This window comes from Cryptomeria japonica, chromosome 7, assembly GCF_030272615.1.
Source record: "Cryptomeria japonica chromosome 7, Sugi_1.0, whole genome shotgun sequence".
NCBI lineage: Eukaryota > Viridiplantae > Streptophyta > Pinopsida > Cupressales > Cupressaceae > Cryptomeria > Cryptomeria japonica.
The window spans coordinates 108,609,475-108,635,935 of NC_081411.1; the positions used below are offsets into that span (position 1 = coordinate 108,609,475).

The following is a 26,461-nucleotide window of genomic DNA, read 5'->3' on the forward strand; positions in this document are numbered from 1 at the left end:
GGCTAGTTGGTTGTCACAGTTGGTTATGAGCATGTGTAACTACTCCAAGGCCAGTATAAGGCTTGGAAAGACCGATGATAAATGGTTGTTGTTGTTGTTGTGGAAGATCTGAAGCAAATAAACTAATTTGGTTTCCTCCTTGATGTGTTTTTCCTAAGTTATAATTTGTTCTTTGCAAGTTGTACGACTTGTACGGATTGAGAATCTCAAAAAAGGGATATGGATTGTTAGACTGGTGTTTTACCTTCATTTTTTTTTTTTTTGGATTTTTGAAGTGTTGTAATTTCTGAATAATCTTCATTATGTTGCAAGGGGTTCAAGAGTCCTAAAAACTGGGGTTTTGAGAGCAAAATGGCTCCAACCTAACGTTCCAGGGTGGATATCCTCTCTAAAACCTTGTGGAATGTTAAGTTGTAATGTATTCTATGTTTTCTTTTTGGTTTTGAGATAGAGGGAATTTGAACCAAAGACTTGCCACCATACCCTAGGCTCGACACGTTGAGTTGGCAAGCACTGGGAATCATGGATAACATACCCTAATTAGGTGAATCCGGTGAGTGGAGGTGAATTATGATTGGATTGGAATACCATGTGGAGGTAAAAACATAAAATCAACATCCATTTATCAAGGAAATCAAAACGGTGAAGGATTTTTGACCAATCCCTACTTTCTAGGCCTAGGAAGGGGCAAATAGGCCTAACTAACTGGTAAGGTTTAGATATGTTAATAACAAAGCCCACCTCCGGTTTTGATATATTGTATGTAAACCCCAAAAGGGTGTCTATAATGTAAAATGGTTCATAGGGTTGTTAAGGAAGTTTAGTAGTTAAATGCAGAATACCCTGCCGACAGGGCTACTGGAATTAGGTCTTCGGTTAGGCCTAAAAGTGCAGTTTGTTTGTAAAACACCAAACCAGCAAGTGTCAAAGATATTGAGTAAGGAATAGGGTTGGGAATCCTTCAAAAATCATCAATCCTAATGTGTGTAGTGTGAGGAATGAAGATCCTGTGGTAAAGGGGTTGAACTCTCCAGTGGCGTGTGAAAGGGAGTGGGAAAACAAGGTCTCCTAACCAAGAAAATGGAACTCACAAAACAACAAGTACTTATCCTAGCCTAAGGACCTTGGGAAGGTCAAAGGGGTTAAGTCTTGCAGACCCTTGGAGGGTGTGAGATGTAGAATCATTTGATGGTTCTTGTGTAGCTTGGAGGAGATACCTAGACAAAGTAGCACAAACTGGTGAGAGACAACTCACTCTAAATCAGTTTCTTGTGAAACTAAGGATATGTGTAGACACCTAAAATATTCATGTTTAATTAACTAAATATTGTATTTATTTAATTATTTTATCCTAAGTCTTCTATTAATTAAATAAATTCTTATTTATTTAATTTTCATTTATCATTTTCTATCATTTTCCTATTTAAATAAATATTTTTTATTTATTTAAATTATCTTTTCCCTAAATTAAACAAATATTTTATTTATTTAATTGGCCCCACTTCATCTATTAGTTAAATAAATCTTTATTTATTTAATTAATTCATTAGCTTTTTCACTCTATGACATGTCATTTATCTTTTAATTTTCCTCTACCTACCCCCTTCATATTTTATCATTTTCTCTACCTACCCTTTAACCCTAGCCGACCATTTATCTATTCACCTCTTAATCTTATCCGCCCATTTTCTAAAGTATCTTCTATATAAGAGGAATCTCTCATCATTATCAACCCTAATCAGTACTTTATGCAATAAAGCCTTCTTGCAATCAAGTGACTTCACAACCATAATCCACTCTTTGTTGAGCTTTTATGCACATACAAAATTTGAAAGCAAATATATATCAAGCAAGATCAATGGAGATAGAAGACAAGGGAGATTAAAACCCTACTTGACATGTGAATGGTAATATTATTTCATTTGTTGATTTACATGATTTTAGGTATCTTCATTGATGTATGGTGAATGTTTCATTGTAGAACTAAGATTGTTTGTGGTTGGATCTTTGTGGTTTTGCAACAATCATCATCATTTTTCACCTCACACAATATGTAGAGCACCATTGATCCCCTTCACTCATCTATTAGGGAATTGAATCAAGAATTTTCCATGGCCAACAATCCTCACATGAGAATCAATACCCAAGTACACCTTCCCACTATCAAATTCTTCATACTTTGTGAACCAACCCTTTATATGAGGCCATGTGAAAAGATGCACCTACATTTATCAACCACACATTTTTTGATGCATACATTGTGAAGGCTATGGCAAAAACATCTACATCATCCTAAGAGGATTCATTAGTCATAATCAGATATTCCTTTTTAACTTTCTTTTTCTTTTCCTCCTCCCTACACTTCATTTGGAAATAACCAATTTTGTGATAGTTCCAATATTTCACCTTGGAATTTTGAGGAGACTTCGATCTCCTAGAAGATTTCGATTTAGAGTTCTTATCCTTCTTTTTTTTTCACTTTCAGTTTTCCATGAACGTCAAGGGCTTGCTTAGCTGATCAAAAAAAATTATTTCTCTTTTAAGTACTAATGATGCAACCACCTTATCCATATTGAACTTGGTGGTAGTACTCAAAATAGTCATCACAAGGTGGTTCCACAATTCTAGAAAAGAACATAACATAAGCATGCAATAACCCTCTATTTTATCACCAACAAAATCCAATTGAGAAACTAGCATATTAATGCATCTAGGTGATATGCTATGGATCCTCTATCTTCGATTTTTACTTTTTATTTCTCAAAAATAACTTGTTTACGAGGCATTTGGCCTAATAAACATCTCCAATATTTTTTCAAAGATATTGACATAGTCTTCTATTCATGGACATTTAGTGATACAAAGTTTCCCAAACATATCCTTATAAGACTTGAATTTTTGATCTATTAGATCCCAATCATCCTAGGCATTTTGGCTAGTTTTTATATGGATATCATAGCCCATATTTCTTGATCTACAAGTATATCTTCCATCTTAAGCTTCTATAGCTCAAATTTTCCACCATTAAATTTCTCTCTATATATATCTAAATGTACTTGCCATATGTTCCTACAACAAAGATCTTTACACAACCTCTCAGTCAAGATAATATTAGCTCAAAAAACCCTCTACCCATAATTAGCTTCAAAAGTGATCAAGCTCTTATACTAAATAAGAGGAGGCAAGGTACGTAGAGTAATGAATAAAAGTCAGAAAGATGAAGAAATTATTTGGATCAAAGACAAAGATGGGATTTTAATCCGAAGATTCTCCAAATGTTCAAAGTATGAAACTTATGGAATATTTCTTTCTGTCTAGTGAGTGGAGCATCGTCAATAATAGATTCTATTCTAGGAATTGGCAACTTGTGTGATGCCAAACGGGCATTAGATGTGTTAGTGTCCATTTTTAAAACTTTCTTTTTAGCACTAGTAGTTGACACGGGGTAAGGGTAGATATTTAATTTACTTTTAGATGTATTTCAACAAATTTTTGGCAAAATTTGCATGGGGTCATGGACTTGGTTAGCCTCTTGTAACAACCTTATCATTTTTTTTCTTTATTTAAGGTAGATTTTGTTTTCAATGGAGAGGTGGAATGATGGGCTAATTAAAAAACAAAAAGTTGCTACTATTCTCTTAATCTGAGATAGGATAAGAGTCAGAACAATTTTTGGTAAAGTGGAAAGAGATAGTTTTCTATGGTCAAAGAATTCAATTCCTAAGTCATAGCTATTGTAAGGTATTTAGGATGATAGTCATTTTGGTGGTGTTTGGAAGAAAAATATGTAGTTGTCTTATTGTGGAAGGAAGAGTGAGTTTAGAGTGAATAGTTTGTGTGGGTGTTATGTTATGTTATATTTCCTCTCTAGTTTAATGAGTCATGTTGTAGGAGGGGGGATGGAAATTGAAAAAAATTGAGTGTTCATGTTGTGAGTTAACAACGTAACAAGTATATACAATATTATTGTTGCAAATATTTGTGAATCATTTATTTAATATAATGTTTATTTTGTTTCTATTTCTTTGTTCTTGTAATCTCTATTGATATTTAGGTGAGTTGCTTGAATCAACAACCCTTCATGGGGGTCTGCAACACATTTTGAGGTTCCCCTTCCACCATGCATTTTATTCAAAGCCTCATTTTCTTATTTCCCTTCATTTCAAGGTATAGGAGTTTCCCTTCGCAACATACCATTTCAATATTTTCCATTTGTGCATTCATTTCCTTCAAAGTTCACTTTTTCCATCTCCTTTCACTAGGGTATAGGGGTTTCCCTTCCCAACATACCATTTAAAGGTTCCTCTTTAATGCATGTATTTCCTTTGAAGTCCCCTTTTCCCACTTCTCTTCTTTTTTAAGTATAGAGATTTCCCTTCCTCACATGTCTTTTCTCTATAGTCCCTTGTTCCCATTTCCCTTCATTTCAAGGTATATGGGTTTAGCTTGCTGACATACCATTCCAAGGTTCCCCCTTCTAACATACAATTTTAAAGTTTACACATGTTTTTGCTCTCTATAATCCCTTTGGCATGCATTTTCTCAAAAAACACCATTTGAAAAAAAAAAAGCCTTTCTACTTTTTGACATGACCTAGGACATTATTAAAGGTCTCAAATAGAGATGATTACACAAAATAAGACTTTCAAATGTCTTTTATCATCTATAGACCCCTAAAAAATGTGGCTTGTGTACAAAGGAATGTGGTCACTAATGCAAGGGGATGGTTTCAAATGCACAATTATGTGGAGATGAAATAAACATGGGTAACCTACACATTTGTTGATAAAACATGTATTTCTACCCCAGCATCAAGGTTGAATTTAATGCTATATAAACATGTTTGAAAGGTGTAACAAGGGTTGGTCATTGGGCCAATTAAGTTTCTTCAATGAGTTCTAGGATGATTGTTGTTGTTTATGAATTTGATTATATGATTTTTTACATATATATTTCAAATTGCACTATGTGATCCATCATTAACTGATAGCGAGCTTAAAGAAACAAAATTAATTAATTGTAGAACAAGATTGATTATAAAAAGAAGAAAAAGAAAGAAATAAGTTTGCATAATTCAAAGATGTACAAGATAACTATATTTTTAATTAAAGAAAAACAAAAACAAAAGCAAGCCTAAATAAAAAAAGAATTAACGGATGGACACACAAATGGTAAGACACCTATGAGAATCTAAATGAATGGGTAGAAATATGAATTAAAAGAGACCACATTCTGATTAGAAAAGGCTATATATAAATATATGTACATTATTAGTTCCTGTCTTCTAGGAACTATTGTCTAGGCATTCTTTATCTTTCCAATAGTTATTAGTCTTCCAGCCAATCACATTGCATACATAAAATTTTAAGAAATGCAATTTCCTATTTCTCAATGTTTAAATTGTTTGAATTAAACATTTTTTAAGAAAAATGCATTAATGAATGAATTTTATGTGTTCTCATTGGATTAAATTTTTAGACCGATATTGTTGCCAACACATGGAACGAGGCGGGATTTCCCTGTTGCCTGCAGGGCTGAGTGTTTGGCAGTCTGTAGATGGCAGAGGAGGAGGCAGTGCACACCCCACTGCGAGGAAAGAGAACACATGTCCGACGAAGTCTCGAGCAGTGCATTGCACTAGAGCTATTGCAGAATACGTTGCAGTTTACTATGCTTCCACATTTTTCAATTAAGACATGGGACCTATCAATCATTATGGTAAAAACAACCTAATCAAAATGAATCAAAAGCATATTATAATGATGATACATTTTAATATAAAGTATCAAATATATTCACGCATGTATGTTTTCATATTAAGTTGCACATTTAACAAATGTTCTTATTAAATGTTAACTAATTATTTATATGTAGAAACCTATTCAAAAGTTTTTCCAAATAGTCTCTTGTGATGCGGTGAATTTTATTTTACACTCTATCGTACAATGATAGTTTTATGTTGAAAGGGAATCAGGTGGTAAAGCTAAAGCAATGGCTTCAGAACAATTTTAGATCACTAATTTCAGGTGGTACATGTCCACAACATTGTACCATATTCCTTTGTCTGGAAAAAGGATATGCCTAATGGATATACTCTGTTTCTGTGCATTTATAGACCCTCCGGACAAGTGTGCTAGGCATCAACAGTAAGCAGGAAGAAGTGGTGACCAGGACAAATACAGGGGCATTCTCCTTTGGCGGGTAAAATGAATGGTGGGAGGTGATTTATTAAGAATAGTCTCTTGGCCTTTCGTCTGCCAAAGGAGAATTTCCCTGCCATTCTTCTGCTCATTGTAATGTCACTACGGGTAAGTCACGCTTGAAGAGCTAGTGTTCAATACCATTACATTCAAATATCATTCTAATCTGTTAAATGGTTAATAGAATTTTTTCTCTTATTTATATTTAAACGGAGCAAAGAGTTGTCAAATATGGAATATTATTAAGTTTTATATGTTTGGTCAGAATTCTTGTTACTATTATTTTAATAAACTGCGTTTCTTATATTTAAATCTTATATATATCAAAGGTAATTATATTTTGCATTTGGATGCCAATTTCAATGTATAATTGTGAAATTTAATTTAATAAAGTTGAATTTAATAGAATATTATATAATTCAATATATTATATAAACATCATTTAAATAAAAATAAACAAGTAAGAGAATAATTAAAAGACATAATTTTTTTGAAGGGTTTTGCTATGAGTTATCAATTGAGCTTTACTTTAAGTGAAGCTTCATAGTTAAGTAATATAATTGATAGGGGAATAACCCTCTTAATTAATCAACCTGCTTGAATAAGCAATAGACCATATAATTGATAGAGTTAGGGACCCTCCCTCCTTATATTCCCTCCCTCATAATTAAGTAATAGAATTGATACCTCGGAATAACCCTCTTAATTAATCAATTTGCTAAAATAAACAATATAATTGATAGGGGGTTGGGCCGTCCCTCCCTATATTCTCTCCCTCCCTATAGGAGAAAAAGTATGGTGTAACCTACCCTACAAGGTAGGAAAGCCTATTGTAACCTACAAAATAGGAGGTTGTTTTAAAGCTTCAATACTCAATTTCTTTTAAAAATTATGTTGTGGGGGAGGTATAGGAGGTAGTTTTAAAGCTTCTATAAACATTTTCTTTCAAAAATTATGTTGTCTCAAGGTTGGGTTATAGGAGGTCATTTTAAAGCTTATGTACTCATTTTCTTTAAAAAAAATATGTTGTCCACTTTCAGTGTACACTTTAGTTAAAATGACTTAGATGACAGGTGTTAAGTGGACTATTCTTTCTCATGGAAAATTAATTTCATTCCTATTACTGGGCTTCAATTTATTAGATTCTTCATGACACATCATATAAGATACCTTTACTCCTAATTTCATTCCTATTACTCGGCTTCAATTAATCTACATGTACTATTCATAATATAAATTGTTTAGCAATCATGAATTGTATATTTAACTATGAAAAAAAAATGTATGTTATTGATAAATATTATAAATCTTCTTGAAAAAAAAGTTTCAAGTATTTTTAGAACTTTGTATTATTAATTTATAAACAAACTTGTTGAATTTTTTTATGAAAAAAATTATATAATTAAATTGTAATAAAACCCCAAACTTAGAAAAGTAGCATTTGGAAGTTACCAACTAGACACAAAAATTCTTAAACTAAGATAATCTTTTAACATCCTTTTCCAATATCAACTCAAAAGTTCTAATTATAAATGAAAGTTGCGCTTCTCAATTCCCAAGGCTCCTTAACTTTAAACTATATGCTTGTATTAACAATATATCTAGCTTTAGCTTGACATTAATTGCTAATTTATGTGTGCATATGTTTATGTATTCTACTGAATTAGCATATTGTCATTTTTCTATTTTATTTCGGTGAGTCAAACTAATCTTACAAAACCTACATTCTTCCTAAATATTTAGGGCATTTCAGACATGCATTAGTTTTTGATTTTTTTTTAATCTAAACTATCATTTTTATGATTGTTAATCATTGATACGGCTTTATTTTAGGGTTTGATATTTCTATTTATGTGCCTATTTTTTAACTTATTCGATCCATGCTAGTTAGCATTAGGGTTTAATTTTTTCATACATTTAGATGTAAGTGAAATTGATTTTGCAGTCATTATAGATTATAGCATTTTTTTAATGATATTCTTTCATTCTTATTTTTAGTATTTAATACTTTTATTCTATTTCCTTAAAAACCTTATATTTTTGGAAAGGGCATTGTTTTCACAATATTTATTATGCTAATAATTCTTTTGTTAGCCATACATTATTCCTTTCCAAAAGTGTCTAATATCTTGGATTATGTATACTCGAGAATATATTTCTACATATTTGTGCTTTGGGACAAAACTAATTGCTTCTTTATCAAGGCATCTATCATAACCTTCTCCTTTTCACTTTTTTTTTCCTAAATATAAAGTGTTTTTCTTAATTTTCACAATTTGTTTTATTTGACCTAAAAATTTAAAGAATATATCTTTTTGTCAATACCCAAATGATAAAATTTGATTTTCAATAAACATGTCAAAAAAATATTATTTAAAAGTTACTTTTTATGACCATAACATGCTTATGTCCAACAAGCATATTTTGACATAATATTTTCCTAAATTCTTTTGCAAAAAGATTTGTAAGGCACTAAAGATTAATTATCTTATCTTTTTGTAATTTAATAATTTTTATTTGTTTAGTCATAATTGTTGTTTTGAAATATCCTCATGTATGGCAATAATAAGTAGACCTAAGCTTAACATTTTTTAATTTTTTTTTTTAAATTGAGAAAAATGGTGTGTAGATTGATGCCATTTAATTTATTTTCTCACAAAATTTTAATGAAAAAAAAAAAAAATCTTTGTTAAAAAGTCATCAAAAATATGTCTAAAGTCACTATTTTATAGTGACATAAACATGACTTTCAAGTTGTAGGTCAGGTCGAAAATTTAATTTTTCAGAAGCTGGATCCCATTTACAAAAAATGATCTCATTCTATTTAAAAATAAATAAATTGTGTTTCTTGTTTAGATTATTTTTTTTCCCTCTTTGAAAATTGTAAGGCAATGGTTCGTTGGTGTACATAAGAAAGTAATTTCAATTTTTATAAATAGTGATTTACAGGTTATAATGGTATGGGTATGGGTGAAGGTTTTCCCAGCTAATACAGAATAAAACTGAAAAATAATTGAGCATTGATTGATGTTGATGTTATTTGCTTCTTGCAAGTCCATTAACACGTTAGTTCAAATTTAGTGTAATGATGTTGTGCCATTATGTGTTTGACTAAGTAACCTGATGTTGCAGCACCATGTGTAATGGTTTTTTGCTTTATTAATTCTAGTATCTTTGTCTTATTACCCAGACATTTGCAAAAGTAGAATCAAATCTTGTGTATTAACATATTAAGGGACATGAATGTTATTTGCATACGTTTATGTAGAATAGATCATTAATTTTATTTGCATATATTTATGTGGAATAGATTTTAGGTCAGTAGACAATGGCATTGTTGTTATAATCATAAACATAGATTAAAACATTGAAGTGCAGCTTTCATTTAGTTAAGAATGGTTAATATTTGTAAAAGTTGGAGTGTTTCTATTCTAGTCGGCAATGCTATTTGTGGCATTTGGCTGGAGAATATCTGCAGTTCATTTTAGCTGCAAAAATTGATATACATGCTACATTAAAGGAGCTGCCATTTGAGTGCATGATTTATAGGCCTCTTCTATAATATTTTAAAAAACATTTTTGTTTTCTTTTTTTTTCTTTCTACTTTTATGTCAACTGGTAATTTACATGTTCACAAACAAATTAAAAAAAAAATCAAAATTGTTCTTCCAGCCTTGGCAGGAACTCGCTGCCTTGCAGCCCTTGTTATTTGAAGTTCTGTTGAAAAATTGACTCTTCCAACAACCCAGAATGAATCTGAAAGTTGAAAGAAGAAATATATTAAAGACTTTTTATAATTTCATTTGCGAGAAACTTTCTTCGATTGTGCCAATTTTCGACGAAGTGGTTTCTTTTTTAGAAGCTTTCCGACGTCGAGTCTTGGGCATTTCTGATTTATGTACAGGCCTATACCAAACAAACCCAGGATCCTCCTCCCATCGCCTTGGTAGAACTGTTTTTCTATCCCTGGAACAAGATATTCATCAGATCAGGAGATGAAAATAAATAGAACAAATATGATAAGTGAGCTCATATCACTTTATCGCTTCTTATGGTAATAAAGACGAGCTACAGGCATTTCATCTTTTAATTTCATTTAAAATAATATTTGAAAACACGAATAAATAGTGCATATTTTCATAATCTTGCAACTAGCATTTATTTCAAGGGTTATCACAGAAACCACTATTCAGCATAATTAAGAAAGAAAGAAAATAATCATCTTTATGTCTGAACAATCAAGAATAAGTCAGTGGGATTGAAAATAAAACTGTTACAATAGTGAATCATTGGGACAAGAAGAGTTCTGCAATGCCTATTTAACATTCAGGTTATACATTTTGATTTTTTATTAATCTTTTTAATATTCAGAATCATGTTATATTTTAAATTTCAATTAATTAATAAATACAATCAAATATACATCTTGAATTCTGAAATCAAATAAACAAATGAAAGCAAACTTAACATTATAACTGCAAATGAAATATATGTACAGATAACTATGCAGGGGGAACCCTAAACTCTCAGAGAATGTTGTTGTAACCAGTCTTTTTTCTTCAATAAAATGAATAAATAAATATAAAGATTCATTCAATAGGAGAATACAACATACTTGTCCGAAAGCTTTGCTTTGCACCGCTCATTGTACCCTGGAGTATATGTCGAGAAAATATTTTCCAAGCGTTGTATGAGGCCAGGAACTTCTTGACGGGTAAGAACATTCCATATTTTTAGTACTTGGAATACTTCATCTTCTCGTTCAACATCAGTTGTCCACACTAAATGTGTTCCTGCGGTTGCATATACATTTATAAGACTTTTCTGTGAAGAACCAGCATGTTTACCAGTTTCTCGCCAACCATTTGCCAATTTTAGTATTGTGTTGGTTATTTGCTTTCGCTCTTTTACACCCTTCAAGTTGCTAAATGATTCTTTAAACTCGATGTTGAATGTAACCTGACAAAATACAAATGAAAGAAATTAATATGGACAGAATGCACAGATTCAAGCAAAACACTTCTGAAAAATGCATCCGAGAGCCATTATAATAATAAATGGAGAAAATAAATGATCATAGGAGAAACCATAGGAAAGTAGAGCAGTAAAAACATGCAATTCTAATATTGGAATTAGAATTAAAACAGTGCTTTTTATCGATTCATTGAGTAAGCAATATATAAAAAGCTAAGTTTATCAAAGTAGTTAGGTGGTATGTGCAACTGCTGCATTCAGTTTCCATGGAAGTGTCTTTTCCCAATTATACAGCAGAATTTATCATTTTGTTGATAAACATTATCGGTTGGATTAGACATTGTTGATAAACATGTATGCAGCAGAATTCGTCATTCTGTTTGAAAGAGCATGTTTGCAGGGGATTGTGAGTTTGGGAAAAAGGAAGACAAGATTAAAAAATCTGTTAAAGTGAATTAGAATTTTTTTGTTTCAAAAGGGCATTAACCCATTCGCTTCATCTCTGCATATTGTCTTGTCAGAGGTTTATAATCTGACTGGCCTGTTATCAGTGATTTTGTAAATTTTGATTTTTGCATGAGCCTGCCTGTGTTAGTGTAAACTTTCTCGGTTTTATTACACAATCGCGATAAACATAATCTCCAAGACACAGGGCTCAAAGTTCATTCTTATGGTGCCAAATTTTTGTTCTCCACATAACTTCAATTGGCTATTGTGCCATATTCCTTCTCTAATCAAGCTTGTCTAAATCCATTAATTTTCACTAATTTCCGAGTTGATTTTCTGCTGCTATTGGTATACTTGGCGCCAAATACCCCATTGGTAAGACAGCTTCCTGACAATACATTAATTGAAACTGCATGTTAGTCACTTTGTAGATTGCCTTGTAGGCCCACATCTAGATTGCGCCCTTAAATGAGTTGTCTTTAGTCCCTGAACACGTGGAATTTGCACCCATCTTTTGCATTGTTCCCTTACATTGTTTCTTGTCCTCAAGACTATCCCATATGCGCCCTGCATTCTATTAATCCTTGTCCCTGACTACCCTGTAAATGCGCCTTTAACTTATTTATCCCTCCTTACCAAGGAGATGCACCCAGCACTCTTGTCCTTGTGTACCATGAATTTGCACCTCAGTGATTTTGTCCTTGTGCACTGTGAATTCGCACCCTGCTTTGACATTTGCCCCTAGACACATCTAATTCACGCCCAAATGATTTTGTCCCTTGGGATGTCTCAAACCTGCCTTGGACTTGATGCTTTGTTCCTGACCATTATGGATTTGCGTCTAGCTTGAATCTTAGTCCTTGACACTATCTAGAATGCGCCCTTCCTTGCATAGTCCCTATTCATCATGAAAATGCGCTCAAGATATGTTTATTTTAATTCACTTGCATTTGAATTGAGGGTTAATATATTTTTATATGTACAAAATTAGTGATTTGTGGTTTGATCTTTTCAGGATCAAGGCAACATTATCATACAAGGAGATTATTACAAACTCAAAGGTTCAAGACATTCACAAGGAGAGGACATCACTAAGAAATCACACAAGGATGGAGGTCTACATTCCAAGGCAAATCCGCAAAATGGAAGAACTAGTTACATCAAAGAACAACATCACAACTTCAAGAAATGGAGGAGATCAACATATACATTTCACAATTTTAACTCTACAAAAAATGATGTTGCAATTATCTTGAATTTCCTTCAAAAATCCAGGATCCTAAGCTAGTACAAGGAGATACTCCTACGTCAAGAGGAATTTCACCAAGTTGGGGAAGTGTTCCAAGTCCAAGGTGAGGATTAATGCAAGAATCACGGTCAATATAAGGAGTTCACTCATACCAAGAACATGTTCCACATTTCAAGACCAAGGATTGTTAGGAGGAGGTAAGATGAACAAGGATAAAACATCATCTATGAAAGAACAAGGGCGAAATTCCCAAACATGAGGATGGAAATGCATCACAAGAGAAGGAAAATTCCCAAACAAGAAAATGGAAAGTAAAATGTCATCAAGCAGATAGGTCCAGAAGAGTTAATCAAAGTTAAGGATTTGGTCACAACGATGATACAACTTGGGAATATGTCTCATCACCATCACACGGCTTGAAAATGTTGGGTATCAAGAGATATCATCCCAACATGAACACTTCATTTGTGATGATCTACAAGAAGAACAAGCTGAGTTGGCACCTAGTCATTATCAACCTATCAAGTTCTGCCACATCAACTCATCCAAGTTTATTGAACCTAATTCATCTCATGAAGGAGCAGGTGACACATGGCGATTTATCAAATATTGTTTAACATACCTAACCTCAATTCTTATTGGTTAGAATTTAAGGAAGGACATGTAGCCATCAAGATGCAATTTTCTCATTGGGCGGATGGAGTTAGTTGTGATTAACCCTAATTAGGGTTTTATCTTGTAATCTCGACCATTGATCTTGAATCAATCTAAGCCTTTGAATTATAATTGAGACCTCTAGATTAGGTTCAAATCTCTCATTTGTAAAGGTCAATAGTTAATAGTCAGAGAATAGACAATAGTTAATAGCTAGCAGTTAGAAGTAGTAATAAAAGAGGAGGAAACTTCAAATTGTTGACAATTTATGTTGAGATAAATTCAATACTTTCATGGAAGTTATGGTACCAAGCGGATGTGTGTGTTGTGTTGTGTTGTGTTCCTTGTTACTTCTCAAGATTAATTAGAGTCCATTGATCATGGCAGGTGCTTATGAAGATATTGGAATGATATCCTTGGTTCATACTTTTTGTGGTTTGCTGACTCTAAGCTACAGTGTAAAGTTAGTTTGAACCTCGTAATTGTGCTAAGTTCGATTGTGGATGATTGTTCAAGTTGCACTAACATTGGATATTTGGATATGTATTTGCAGTGTGAAAATCTTCCATTTCCTTAGAAGATTGCATCAAGTTTGTGTAGTTGTTGTCATCATGACGAAGTAAAGCTTAATTTGAGGGAATTTGTCTATCTAAATATCATCCATTGTCATCATTGTTCTTAGGATTAGATTAGATTTCTAACCCTTTATCCCTTTTATCTTTTATTTTCCAAGTGAGGTGAATAAGATTCTACGTTCCAATGGAGTTCATAAACGCAAGTCCCTTTGTGATTCCAACAAGATCACATCATATTCACTGAATCTATCCCAGACATAAAGTCAATTGTTCGCGTTGTGAACCTTGGAGTCATCTCATTTGATCACAATGTTTAGCATGAGGCTTCTTTGTTCAAGAGAGGATAGAATACATGGTATTTTATTCTATGTTTGAGATGCTATATATAGGCATTGGTTGATTGATGGTTGTGTTCCTCTTGGCAGCCATCAGGTCCTTTGAATATATTGTGCACATCAAGGAAGGTAGGAGGATAAAGTCAGATCAATTGTAATCCTTGGCTTAACATCTCTAGTCTTCTTCTCTATAATAATTTCATGTGCAAATATAGATATATTTTACTCATGTATCTGGTATGCATTGTCATCTTTATTGTTACTTCTTGTATTTAATATATCAGATATAGCAGTAAACAATTGACATTGTTGCCTTAAAAGAAATCAGGTCAAATTTGAGTGATTCATGCCTTTAGATCACAATCACGGCGATAAGAGGCCGTAGGGTGGTGAAGACCAAGCGATCAGGCAATCTCTAAGAATCGTAGAACAAAGAGGACAAAGAAGAAGATTATGAGAAACATTTGGAGAAAATCCAGTTAGACAATTAGACAATCTGTTTGTACAATCAACATCTGATGAGGAGTATGAAGAGAGAAATCATGAACTCATAGACATATTTCGTCGTCTATCTATCTTAGGGGAAACAAGAGTTTGAGGATCTAAACCATAGACCCCCAAATGGAGGGAGCACAGGAATGAGTCAAAACTTAGAACTACCTAGAGTGTTGGGACACTGGAGGTGGACATGTAGAGGATGCACGCATGACCGAGAGTGCAGGGAAAGCACCGAAATGTAGCGGTCGAAACAGTCCACCTAGGTTCGTCACACAAGGGAAAAGGTAAGCGAGGAAGATAGTGGCTCCTCTAGTGAGTCCGAATGTGGATCGGTAGAAACTGCCAAAGTTCACAGGGAACGGTTTAGACGATGCTATGAGGCACTACAAGACATGCGAAACCATTTTGTTGGCAAGCGGTCAGTTAGGTAAATACTACTGGTTGAGGGCATTTCCTGCAATGTTACGGAGAATAGCCATTGATTGGTTTTCAGAGTTGGAAGATAAACACACAAAATCATGGGATAGCATGAAGAAGGCATTCTAGGAGAAATTTAAACTCCTAAGGGACGATAATGAAATTGTGGCTGAAATTTATAATACCAAACAAGGGAAGTGTGAGAACGTATGGGGCATACAATCCTAAGCTCAAGGAGTTGCTAAGTAAGATGGAGAACCAGCCAGCTGACAGGTTGAAGAAAAGGTGGTTCATTGATGGATTGGTCCCTTCGCTGAGAAAGAAAATGAAAGTGATACCTCCGTCATCATACACCGATGCGTATAATCGGGCGATGGACATTAGTGAATTAGCGCCCAGCATTAGTGACTTTGTCCTTCCTCATCAAGGAATTGCACTTTGATTTGTCCATTCACATTGAGTAGCCTTTCTCAACATTTGTCCTTTCACACCCCTAATTACCACCTTGAGTCCTTGTCCTTACACACTTGCTAAACCCGCCTAGGAAAGGGCTTGTTTTTAAGGACATCTCAGATCTGCCTTGATCAATCCTTTTGCACCCCTCAAATGCACTCAACTCAGTGCTTAAGTCCACCTAGAATCTGCCTTAAGTTGTCCTTGAATGTCCTCCAAACCCACCTTACAGAATCAGATCTAAAACTCAGAAAATCACTAGGTCAGACCTGATTTGCACTTACAGAGCAGAACTAGGAATGATCATGTTTGAAATTGTGTTTGGAGGAGAGATCTTGGCCTATATTTGTAGGCACCCAAGCAATATTGTGTGCTGGCTGGCCTAGGGAAAGGAGAACAAACTAAATACATATAGCCGACTTGAATCAGTCCCAGGCAACATGTAATTACCACCCAGACTTGTCCTTCAATACCGCTTAATTGTGTCTTGAAGTGCCCATCAAGCATTCTAAAACCCACTCAAGAGAGATTAAACACCTAAGTCAGCCCATGTAAAAGGAATTTAAATTTCAAATTGAAAAAACAATGCCTATGTCGGCCCAAATTAGGTCATTTGAATCCTACAAGGAGGGATAAAATTTCATTTGCAATTCAATGCAGAGCAAATACTCAAGGAGCAGACCTGTGAATTCAAGGAGTAGATTGAGGTATTAAGGGCAGAGGTGATTCGAAATAAAGATCAGAAATTGATTGCTTTCATCAATAGTTTCTGATCATCATCAGCGACATTAAGGTTTTGAAAGATCAATTCAAGTAAGGAAGATGCCATGTGATGAGGAGTTAATGTGAAAATTATTTTCACAACTCAAACACCATTCACTTCACCTACAGTTTGCAAAAGAGAGCAAAAGACATTGAAACAAGGGAGATCAAAGGAGAAAGACCAAAACTGTTGTAAAAATCACAGCAGATTTTATTTCATTCATTAGCAATTTCTGATTAATACCAATCATTTCCAGATATTAAAGCAAATTTCCAGATTTCAAGTGCAAAGACAAGCAATTTTAAGTGCAATTTCCAGATTTGAATTATTATAATTTTTCTTAATGTGTTCTTTTCTGGGAACATTGCAAGCAAATGATAGTATGGAATCAAGTTCAAAATGTGGAAAAATTGCAAGGGAGCGTGAGGAATGATGGATGCAAAGAATGATGCATGAAGAAGAGACACTTCACATGGGGAATTAAATCATGAAAAGGGCCAGTGGTGGAAGATTCAACAAGGCAAAGATAAAAGATGGCAATGAAGGTGGAAGAGGAGCTACTCCAAGGAGGCCTTCACAGAATGAGAGAGAAACACTTCACAATTTAGGATGAAGAAATCAAGATGACAACATGCAAAAGTGGAGATCAAAGTCAAGATCCAAGACCCAAGTAAGATGAAGACTTTACTGCATGGCAAACACCATACAACAAGAAGATGCAATATAGACGAGACAGCATTGCCCTGCAAAGGAAAATGTTACAACAATCTTGAGATCTCAAGGTCAAAATCAGAGACATTCAAGATATCAGTGAGATTTCTCTACATCAAGGAAAACAAGTATTTTCAAGACCAAAGTGAACATAAGGATTCCACAACATTAAGTCAAGGTCCACATTCCAAGGCAAGGAAATGTTCCACATTGAGTAGCTCAGGATCAAGAACATCTAAGGAGTTGAATTTCATCACAAGAAGGCGACTTCCCGAACAAGAAGATCAAAAAAAAAAAATTGATCAAGGAAAGAAGATAGTTTTAGAAAAGTTAATCAAGGTTGGAGACTTGATCAGAATGATGCAATTGAGGAATATGAACCATCAAATCAGTCAAGCTTGGACATGTTGAGTATCAAGAGATCTCTACACTAAGGTGGTGCTCGATCATCATCGACCAATCCAATGATTCCAAGTCAACATGTCCAAGTTCAATGTACCTGACTCATCAAAAACTACACATGGAGGGCACTAAGTTCCATGTACCTAACCTCATTTTTCATTGGTCCGCATTCAAAGAGGGACATGTGTCCTAAGCAATGTAATTTTCTCATTGGCCGAGAAGAGTTAGTTGTAACTAACCTTAATAAGGGTTTCATCATGTAATCTCAGACATTGATCTTAAATTAATTCTAGCCTTTGAATTGTAATTGGGATGTCTATATAAGACATTTACTTCCCATATATAAAGATTAATACTCTTAATAGATAGTTATCAAGTAGAGTAGAGTACGAGGAGAAGAAATTGTTGCCAAGACTTGATGGAATAAACATACTATTTTCATTGAAGATATGGTGGATTTTGTCTTATTTCAACTTGTTGCGTGGTTTCTTGTTACTTCTCAAATTTAGTTAAAGTTCATTGATTATAATGGGGAAATGTGACGATATGTGGTGAATTCCTTGGTGTTCATACCATTTGTAATTTGTTGATTGCAAGGTGCAGTGTTTGGTTAGTCTGAACCTCATTGAGCAATAGTTTGATTGTGGATGTTCATTTGGATTGCGCCAGCATTTGTTATTTGAATGGATGTTTGCAATGTGAAAATCATTTATTAACTTTGGACATTGCATCAGTTTTGTGTAATTGTTTCCTCATGGCAAAGCAAGGCTTGATTATGGAATCCATCTATCTAAGCACTATCCTTTATCATCATTGTCCTTAGTTTTAGATTAGATTTCTCAACCCTTCATCTTTTTGTCTTTTATTTTCTAATTGAGTTTTAAGTTAGAGTCCACATTCCATATACGATTCATAAACATAAGTCCCTTTGTGATTACCAGCATTATCACATCAGAATCACTGAGTCTATCCAGAATATAAAGTCGATTGTTTGCATTGTAAACCTTGGAGTTTCCTTATTTGATTACATTATTTAGCATATAAGGTTTCTTTGTTCAAGAGAGGATAGAAAAATTGCTATTTTATTCTGTGTTCGAAGTGTCCTACAAAACACATCAACAGTATCCATACTTTATTGAATGTACAGATGAAAATGGAGTTCATAAAATGATAGATGCTGTCACATAGATCAGGAATAGAATTGATGAACTCCAGAAAAAGATCCAGCCTAATGTTGGTGAAATTGCAGAGGGACTAGAGAAAATGACACAGGGACTTGGTCTTGCTAATGTGGAAAATTGTTAAGGGGTTGATGCTGATAAATATAAGCCAGTTACTGGTGATACAGAGAAGGGTTTCTACTGTGACTGAAATTTGCAGATATCATGTTGTGATCTTTTAAGTAAAATTTACTTTGTAAGAATTTGAAACATATTTTTAATGTTCAAATACTAGAGTCATGCTCCTTTGTAAATTTTTACCCTATCTAAAAAAAAATCTCTTTAAATGTAGTGGCAATATGGATCGGTGATTTTTTATGAATGAACAAAAAAAAATCTGTGAATGCTAATGATAACATGCATTTGATAACCACAATCTAGGATAAGGTAGAAGCATTATATTGTCTGACTATGCTAAATCATTAAAGATGTGATATTTCCAGAGTCTATGTAATGAATTGTAAAGCTTCTGGTGAAAATCTGTGTATCTGCTTAATTAGTTCAAGTGAAATCCATAAACCAAAATAAAATTCTTAAAGAGTCAAGACAATTATTCTTTTCTGGGACAATAAAGCTCCACTTGTCACATTCGTTGGCATGCCAAGCCCTTGATTTAAGAAAATATACTAACTAATTTCACTAATTCTGCAGCAAGGAAACACAGGAAATTTGTCTATGAACTAAAATGCATGATTTTTACCAATCACTTGGGCAATATAATTTCCAATTCGATCAAGGCATTCTTTATAAAGACCTCTTTAACAAAGATTAAGGAGTTCAGAATTAAATGGTAACGTTGTTTCTGAACATATGTATCAAGAACAATAAAACTTGAAGTACTAGACATCGCAATATATTTTTCTTCACTTAACAAAATTAAATCCATTACAACTCATTGTTACCATGCCGGAACCCTCGATTTATAGTGCTTAGTATTGCCCATATTAATCAGTTAGTAAAAGGCCCCAAATTTTTCAAAATATTGATGTCTGCTTTGGTAGGTTGACATTTCAGTGATTTTTTTTTAGTTTGATTGTGAAGGTTCAACCAAGGATCTGGGAGGTATCACCACACTCAACGTCCAGTGATTAAATTGAGATAAGGTTTAACCTCATGCACCCATCTTGCTTGAAATTGTCCGTTCATGAAAGCTTCTGCAGGTTCGGTCAAGCTTTGCAAATAAACTAATAACAAGAATACATTTCCAAACCTATCATGTAGCGGCACTCTTTCAACCATGTAATTTAATCACCATGAACATGCATTTTCAATAGGTATCTCAAGTTTGTTATAGGTTAAACATAATATATCCAGTACCTTCAAGATATTGCATAAGAAATTTCTAGTTAAGCTAGAGAAACACAAAGTTTGGCCTTATATTTAAATATAAATATTGAAGATGGTTTTAAAAGATAATGGGACTAGTTTGAGTGATGGACTTCTATGAGAAAAATTAATTATATACATTAGAAAACAAAAAAAGAGATTCTATATCAATATTTTCATAGCAGTGAAGTTGAATGACTTTAGCATCCAAGTTACCTTCCAAACTGTGTTGTTGAACAAGATGGAATCCTTCTTGAATAGATCTTTAAGTTGATCAATCTCAGCCTTCACATTTCTTATTGCTTTCACCATTCCGCTGTCAACATTTGGATCTAGAAAACACTTCCTCTTGATTGCATCCTCTGCAATCTTTTTCCATATAGATTTACTTTTAACAAGCATGGACCCATTTCCAACAATCCAAAGACAGAATCTGTTTATCGACAACACAGTAGCATATTATTTGTGACATATAAGTTTATATTAATGTCCATGAAGGGACATAATCTCTTTGCGATAATTCAAGTAAAAAGAAGAATGAAGCAAAGAGATTGCAAAACACCAATTCCTAAAGAAATGAGACAGATAGAGAAAGTACCGTGCACGTGTTAAAGCAACATTTGCACGTCTCCGATCAGAAAGGAAGCCAGTGTACTTGGTTCTAACAGTGGAAATTATGATAATGTCCTTTTCCCCACCTTGAAACCCATCCACCGATTTGACCTCTACATCAATAGTGTTCATCCATTCATCCTTATCCCTTATCTTACTCTCCAAGTATCTAACTTGAGCACTATAAGGTGCTATTACACCTACACTAGTTTTCAAGCCTTCTCTGCCAGCACAAACTGATTAATATTTAAAATTAGAAACACTTTGTTTCATGTTTCCCTGATTGGTATAATACTATTTCAAAGTTGCCTAACACTAAAGGGGAAATAAAAATTTCACCTTTTTCATGTTTTTAACTTTTTTAACTTACTCATTAAACATTGTTAAGACAGATTTAGGGCACACTTAATAAAGGAAGAAACAAATTCACATTTGACATAAGTTGTATAAACTGTCTAGCTAAACAAATATGAAATATATAAATTGAATTTAAGGATTTTTTAAAATTTATTTTTGGAATGCATAGTCATTGCTTAAAGTTAATACCATTTGGGTACTAATCCTTGTTTACTTCTTCTATGGATAAGCAACTAGCATAGTAAAGTAGACAAAATTATACATGTAGAATCGAACTAGATAAGCACATAATGAACATAAGAAAGCATAATGAGTATCTTTATTTATCACAACATGAGTACTCAGCCACATGGAATGAGCATGTAATGTCCTGTTTTGGACAACTTGTGAATTTAGAACAATGGATCAATATTTCAATTATCAACTTCTTCTTTCTAAACAATTAACTTGTAACTGAGAATAATAACAGTGTTATCACTTATATGGAGAAATGATAAGTATGTTTTGCTATATGAATATTTGGATTTCTACAAACTTGCACAGCGGATATTATAAACAATATATGATTTGTAACTGTTATGCTGACTCAATAGATATAATATTTAGATTTGCATATAAACCTTATTAATGCGATAAGATGAATCTCTTGCTATCTCTGATATGCTGTGGGAACTATGCAATGTTCATATTCAGATCGGTACTTAGTACCTTCATTGTCTCTGATATGGCAGATTATGCCTTCAGTGATGCGAGCTGTGTCTTATAAATAATCTGTTTAAGACGTGCTACGATATTTGGCATTCGGCCTTGTATGCTTCACAATAACTGTGAAGGATGCCATTTCTGATTTTTAATGTAAATTGCTTGCATTCAGTGGGTACCTTGTCGGATTTAAAATGTAATCTCTGCAACCGGTTCTGGACTTAAAGTTCGTGCTCAGACTGAGCTTATGTAATGTTCCCTTTAAGATTACAATGTCTTAGGGGCAATTCAGAATTACACTGATTTTTACAATAAACTTGTGCAATTGAGAATATGGTTATTCTGATGTAAGACACAATGATAAGCAGTGCCACTTGCTATTTCTGATAGGTACAATAAAAGGGTATGCTTGAGTGGCCTGAAGAACATTTGCACCAAGTGCAAGGGCCCCTTAAATTGATGATGATAAACAAATATACACTGAGGCATGATTGATCTTGCCTATGACAATCCGAACTGCTGTCTCCTTACAGTCACTTAAACCCTGCAACGTCTGATCTACATTATTACTGAGATGATATAGCCACTGCATTCTGATTCGGATCTATTATCTTGCAGTAGTGATGTAATCGAAGATTATAGTTCTGACAATATTATCTTGCCCCTTACTGGAGTTAATTCTGATGTACGGTTGCTGGGAGTATTTACCTGATTTTTGGGTCTTCGACCTTCCTTGCTTTGGCACTCACCTAAACTGGAAATGGAATTTCAGATAATAACCATTCCATGGCTTTTGCAATGAAATGATTACTAATATATATTCATACATTCCATCGGGTGTGTTCATTGGGAGATAGAGACAGATTTATTTGTTAAGCTTATAATCGTGTCCCTTAGTAATTAAGTGGTTAGTTATAATTACTTCTTTATTGATTAGTTCTTCCTCCTTAATGACGAATTATGGTGATTGTTGTATCCTCATTTTAAATGCTTCTTTCTATAATCGATTCCTTATTAATCTCTGATATATAACAGTTTATGTACCCACTGGTATTTTATCCACTCGTGATGACTAGTCTTTCAATAATAGTTATTATACTTTTCTGATTCACTGATCTTTGATCGATACTTGCCAGTGTTATACTGACATCTATGGATCCTTGGTTGTATTGTCTCCCTGTATACTTGATATCTTAAAGCTGTGATCAGTATTGGCTTGTGGATTGCCCGTATGAAGGACATCACAGCTTATCCCATGGGATACAAATAAAAATAGATAATAAAAACAACGATGTTAGCTTCCTTGAGTGTTTTGAACTTGAACTTATATTCGAAAGGAGACACAATGTTAGGCAGTCATGTATTTTTGTTAGAACGCACTCCTTCATTGATTCGAAGTAACTAACCAATGGAATGGTTAGTTTTGTTAATCGACTCCCTTGATTAATGTACATTTATCCTTGATTGCTATGGATTAAACATACATGTGGAGGGATATTACAGAGTAACATGAGGAAAACGACAATGTAATTGCAAGATCTAGCTATCCAAGGAACCGAATGGAGGAATTCAGCATCAGCACACTCAAGGCAAAGACAAGGAATCTTAAGGACATCAAATTAAGGCAATGTTCACATTTCCAAGAAGGATGACATCAGATTCAATTACCAGCACTTTTAAAGTTTTATCCTTGGATACCATGGGTTTGCACCTAGGGTTCGATGCAATGTGCAAGGAAACGTATGGAGCTTGAATAGGAAATTCCACCACAAGAAAAGAGATTACGTTCAACATGAAGGTCTTCACAAAACAAGAGATCAAAGTCATCAAGAAAGGAACACCTCAACAAGGCAAGTGTTAGGATCGATATAAGGATTCATCCCCTCGGTCAAGATGCTCATACATGAGGTGATTGCAACATTTAAGACTTACACTAAGGAGAGGCGAATTTGTGTCATGATGAGGATGAAATCCAAAGCATCAAGTGGGATTCCAAGCATTATGAAGAATGTCCAAGGGAGTAGTTAAAGTATTCCAAGTCCCAAGCAGTTACAAAATGTTGAGTATCAAGAGATATTGCTCAATCACTTTGTCATGATTTACAAGATGAGCAAGTTGAGTTGGCGCCTAATCATTATCAAGCCAATCAAATCATGACAAGTCAACATGTCTAAGTTCAGTGAACCTGATTTATCCAAGGAGGGAGTGAGTGACACATGGCGATTCATCAAATTTTGTTTCACATACTGTTGATGGGTCTAAAATCGCATTGCTGCAAACTCCATAAAGCCAACGCAGAATAGAATAAACTCGCTGAGTATCCTATCCTCTCTTGAGATAAGGAAATCCCTACTGCTGTTTTTTGTTTGATCAATGGGAACGACCTCAAGGTTTTGATTGTCAAGTCTTGACTGCGGGATTACTCAGTGGTCGATGTGATTTGTTGGGAACACAAGGGGACTTACGATTTGCAACAAGCTGGTCTGCTGTGATTCTCGAATTACGTAATAAAGAGCAAAAGGAAAGGATTCAGGAAGCCTAAGGACAAAGATGATAACAGCACATGCAGTGGGTAGACGGATTTCGATAAACCAGTTCTTGTTTCGCCAGAGATATCCTCACAACTAGACAAAAACGGTGCAAGCTCCAAGGGATGAAGGATTTTTAGACCGGAGACACCCGTTTTAGGCATCCAATTCTGGCGCAGCCTAAGACGAACACCTGTAGTTGAAATAAGCATAGTTTGGGTTCAGACTAACCATGCACGGTAACCTACAATCAGCAGACCCCCAATGGTATGAACCAGAAATGCATCAAATACCCCTCCACACTTCACCATTAAAATCCCTGCACTCTAAAATTAACCAGCTGAAAGAAACCATGCAAACAGACCAAAACAAAGACAAAAAACACCATATTTCAATGTTCATATATTTGCTTCAGCTGCCATTACAACAATTTCTGCAACATCTCTATGCTATGCCTAAGATCTAACCTATTCTAACTCTAAAATCTAACTATCTAACTGAAATCTCTAACCCTCTAACAATCTCCAATTATCTAACCATCTAACCCTTTACAAAAGAAAGGCCTCTGCCTTTTATAGATTTTACAATTTTGAATCAGAGGGCTGGATGGACTACATCCAAGGGTCCTGATCTGCCTTCCAGAAGTAGGCAGCTTTAACCCATGCCCATTAAATTCTCAGTTATCCAACCAACAAATATCTCAACTACCTACCACTATTTGGCTTTAATTCGGGTTTATCCGGTCTTCTTGGTGGTTGGGAATAGTTATCCACAAAAATATCTTGCGCGGGACCCATAGGCAGTTTACAATAAAGCAGTTTCAGTTTTTAGAAATTGAATTCCTGGAATTAAATCCAGTTGTGCACTTTCTTGAGAATGCATAGACTGAGTGTTCTTTTGCTTTTTGTCTTCAATCATGCTGGTGGACTTCAACTCTGTGGTTCAGGTTGTGGCATGCTTCCCAATGCTTCATCGCTTTGATCCTGCATTGCATCTTTATCCTCCAGCTTCCAGCGCTTGGCCTTGGATTGCGATCCTTCCTTGATTTGCGTTTGAGGCCTTCTCCTGGTTCTTCGATGACGTCTTGCGATCAATCAACCAATTTCACTTCAATAAATCAATTTGAAAAATTAATTAATTAATTTAACAAATATTAAATTTAATTACGATGTCTTGCTTGAGAAGCTCTTTGTGAGATGTATCTTGAAAATGCTTCTCTTTTCTCTTCGAATGTGAAATCTAATCCTGGGTCTTGATGGTGTTTGGGCGATTTACTTCTACGTGATTTTACCTTTGGAGTCTTGGGCGTTTTGAAAACTTCTTATAGCACGATTTTGGAGGTTTGAAGAGCTTCTACAAATTTTAAAATTCTAACACTTATGCCCTTTACTGGTGAATTTCGAAGAATTTGGGGGGGGGGGGGGCGGGGGGGTTGCAAACTTTAAACTTCATGTTTCCATCTTCTAAATTACGAACTCTGCGTTTTCGCGAACTGGAGATATTTTCAGAGCATGGGGAGTTTATTCCAGCTGAAGGGTGATTTTCGGACCATATAGACGTTTTTTGTAATTTTCGGATGCTTAGCCCTATTTTTGCAAACTCAACGAATTTCGGACTTTGAACGCCTTTTTGCAAGTTTTTTTTTTTTTTAAAAAACTTTGGACCTCCATCGCTTTTGTAATTTCATCATATTCTCCAATTTAGCCCCTAGGGTCCAAAATTGGCGTTTTAAGTGAAATTTCGGACCATTTGGGGGTTTTTGCAACTCTTCCAAATATTAAATTTCAGCCCCATGGTCCGAAATTGATGTTTTTGGCGAAATTTGGAGCTCTTGGGGTTTCTTACAAACCTTTTAAGCATTTTCGGACCTAAACCTATCTTTTGCAAAATTCGAAGTGTTTGAACTTTTTTGCAACTTTATCATTTTCGAACCTTTTGGCGAGTTTTGCAAATTTCGAAGCATTTAGCGTTTTTTGCAAGTCAGAAAAGTTTTCGGACCTAAATGCCTTTCGTAAAACTTCGGACCTATAAACACGTT

General features: G+C 34.3%; 1 protein-coding gene across 2 annotated transcripts in view; it reads right to left on the reverse strand.

Annotated features, from left to right (window-relative positions):
* Nucleotides 1-9,729: 9,729 nt before the first annotated feature.
* Nucleotides 9,730-26,461, reverse strand: part of LOC131045894 (uncharacterized) — a 101,833-nt gene continuing 85,101 nt past the window's right edge. For both annotated transcript variants that reach the window (XM_057979558.2, XM_057979559.2), the window contains exons 5-8: nucleotides 20,823-21,072; nucleotides 20,441-20,657; nucleotides 10,816-11,159; nucleotides 9,730-10,166 (exon numbers count right to left, since the gene is read on the reverse strand). In XM_057979558.2, coding sequence (XP_057835541.2) covers nucleotides 9,992-10,166; nucleotides 10,816-11,159; nucleotides 20,441-20,657; nucleotides 20,823-21,072 — 986 coding nt within the window. In that variant the 3' untranslated portion in view covers nucleotides 9,730-9,991. The remainder of the gene's footprint in view (nucleotides 10,167-10,815; nucleotides 11,160-20,440; nucleotides 20,658-20,822; nucleotides 21,073-26,461) is intronic.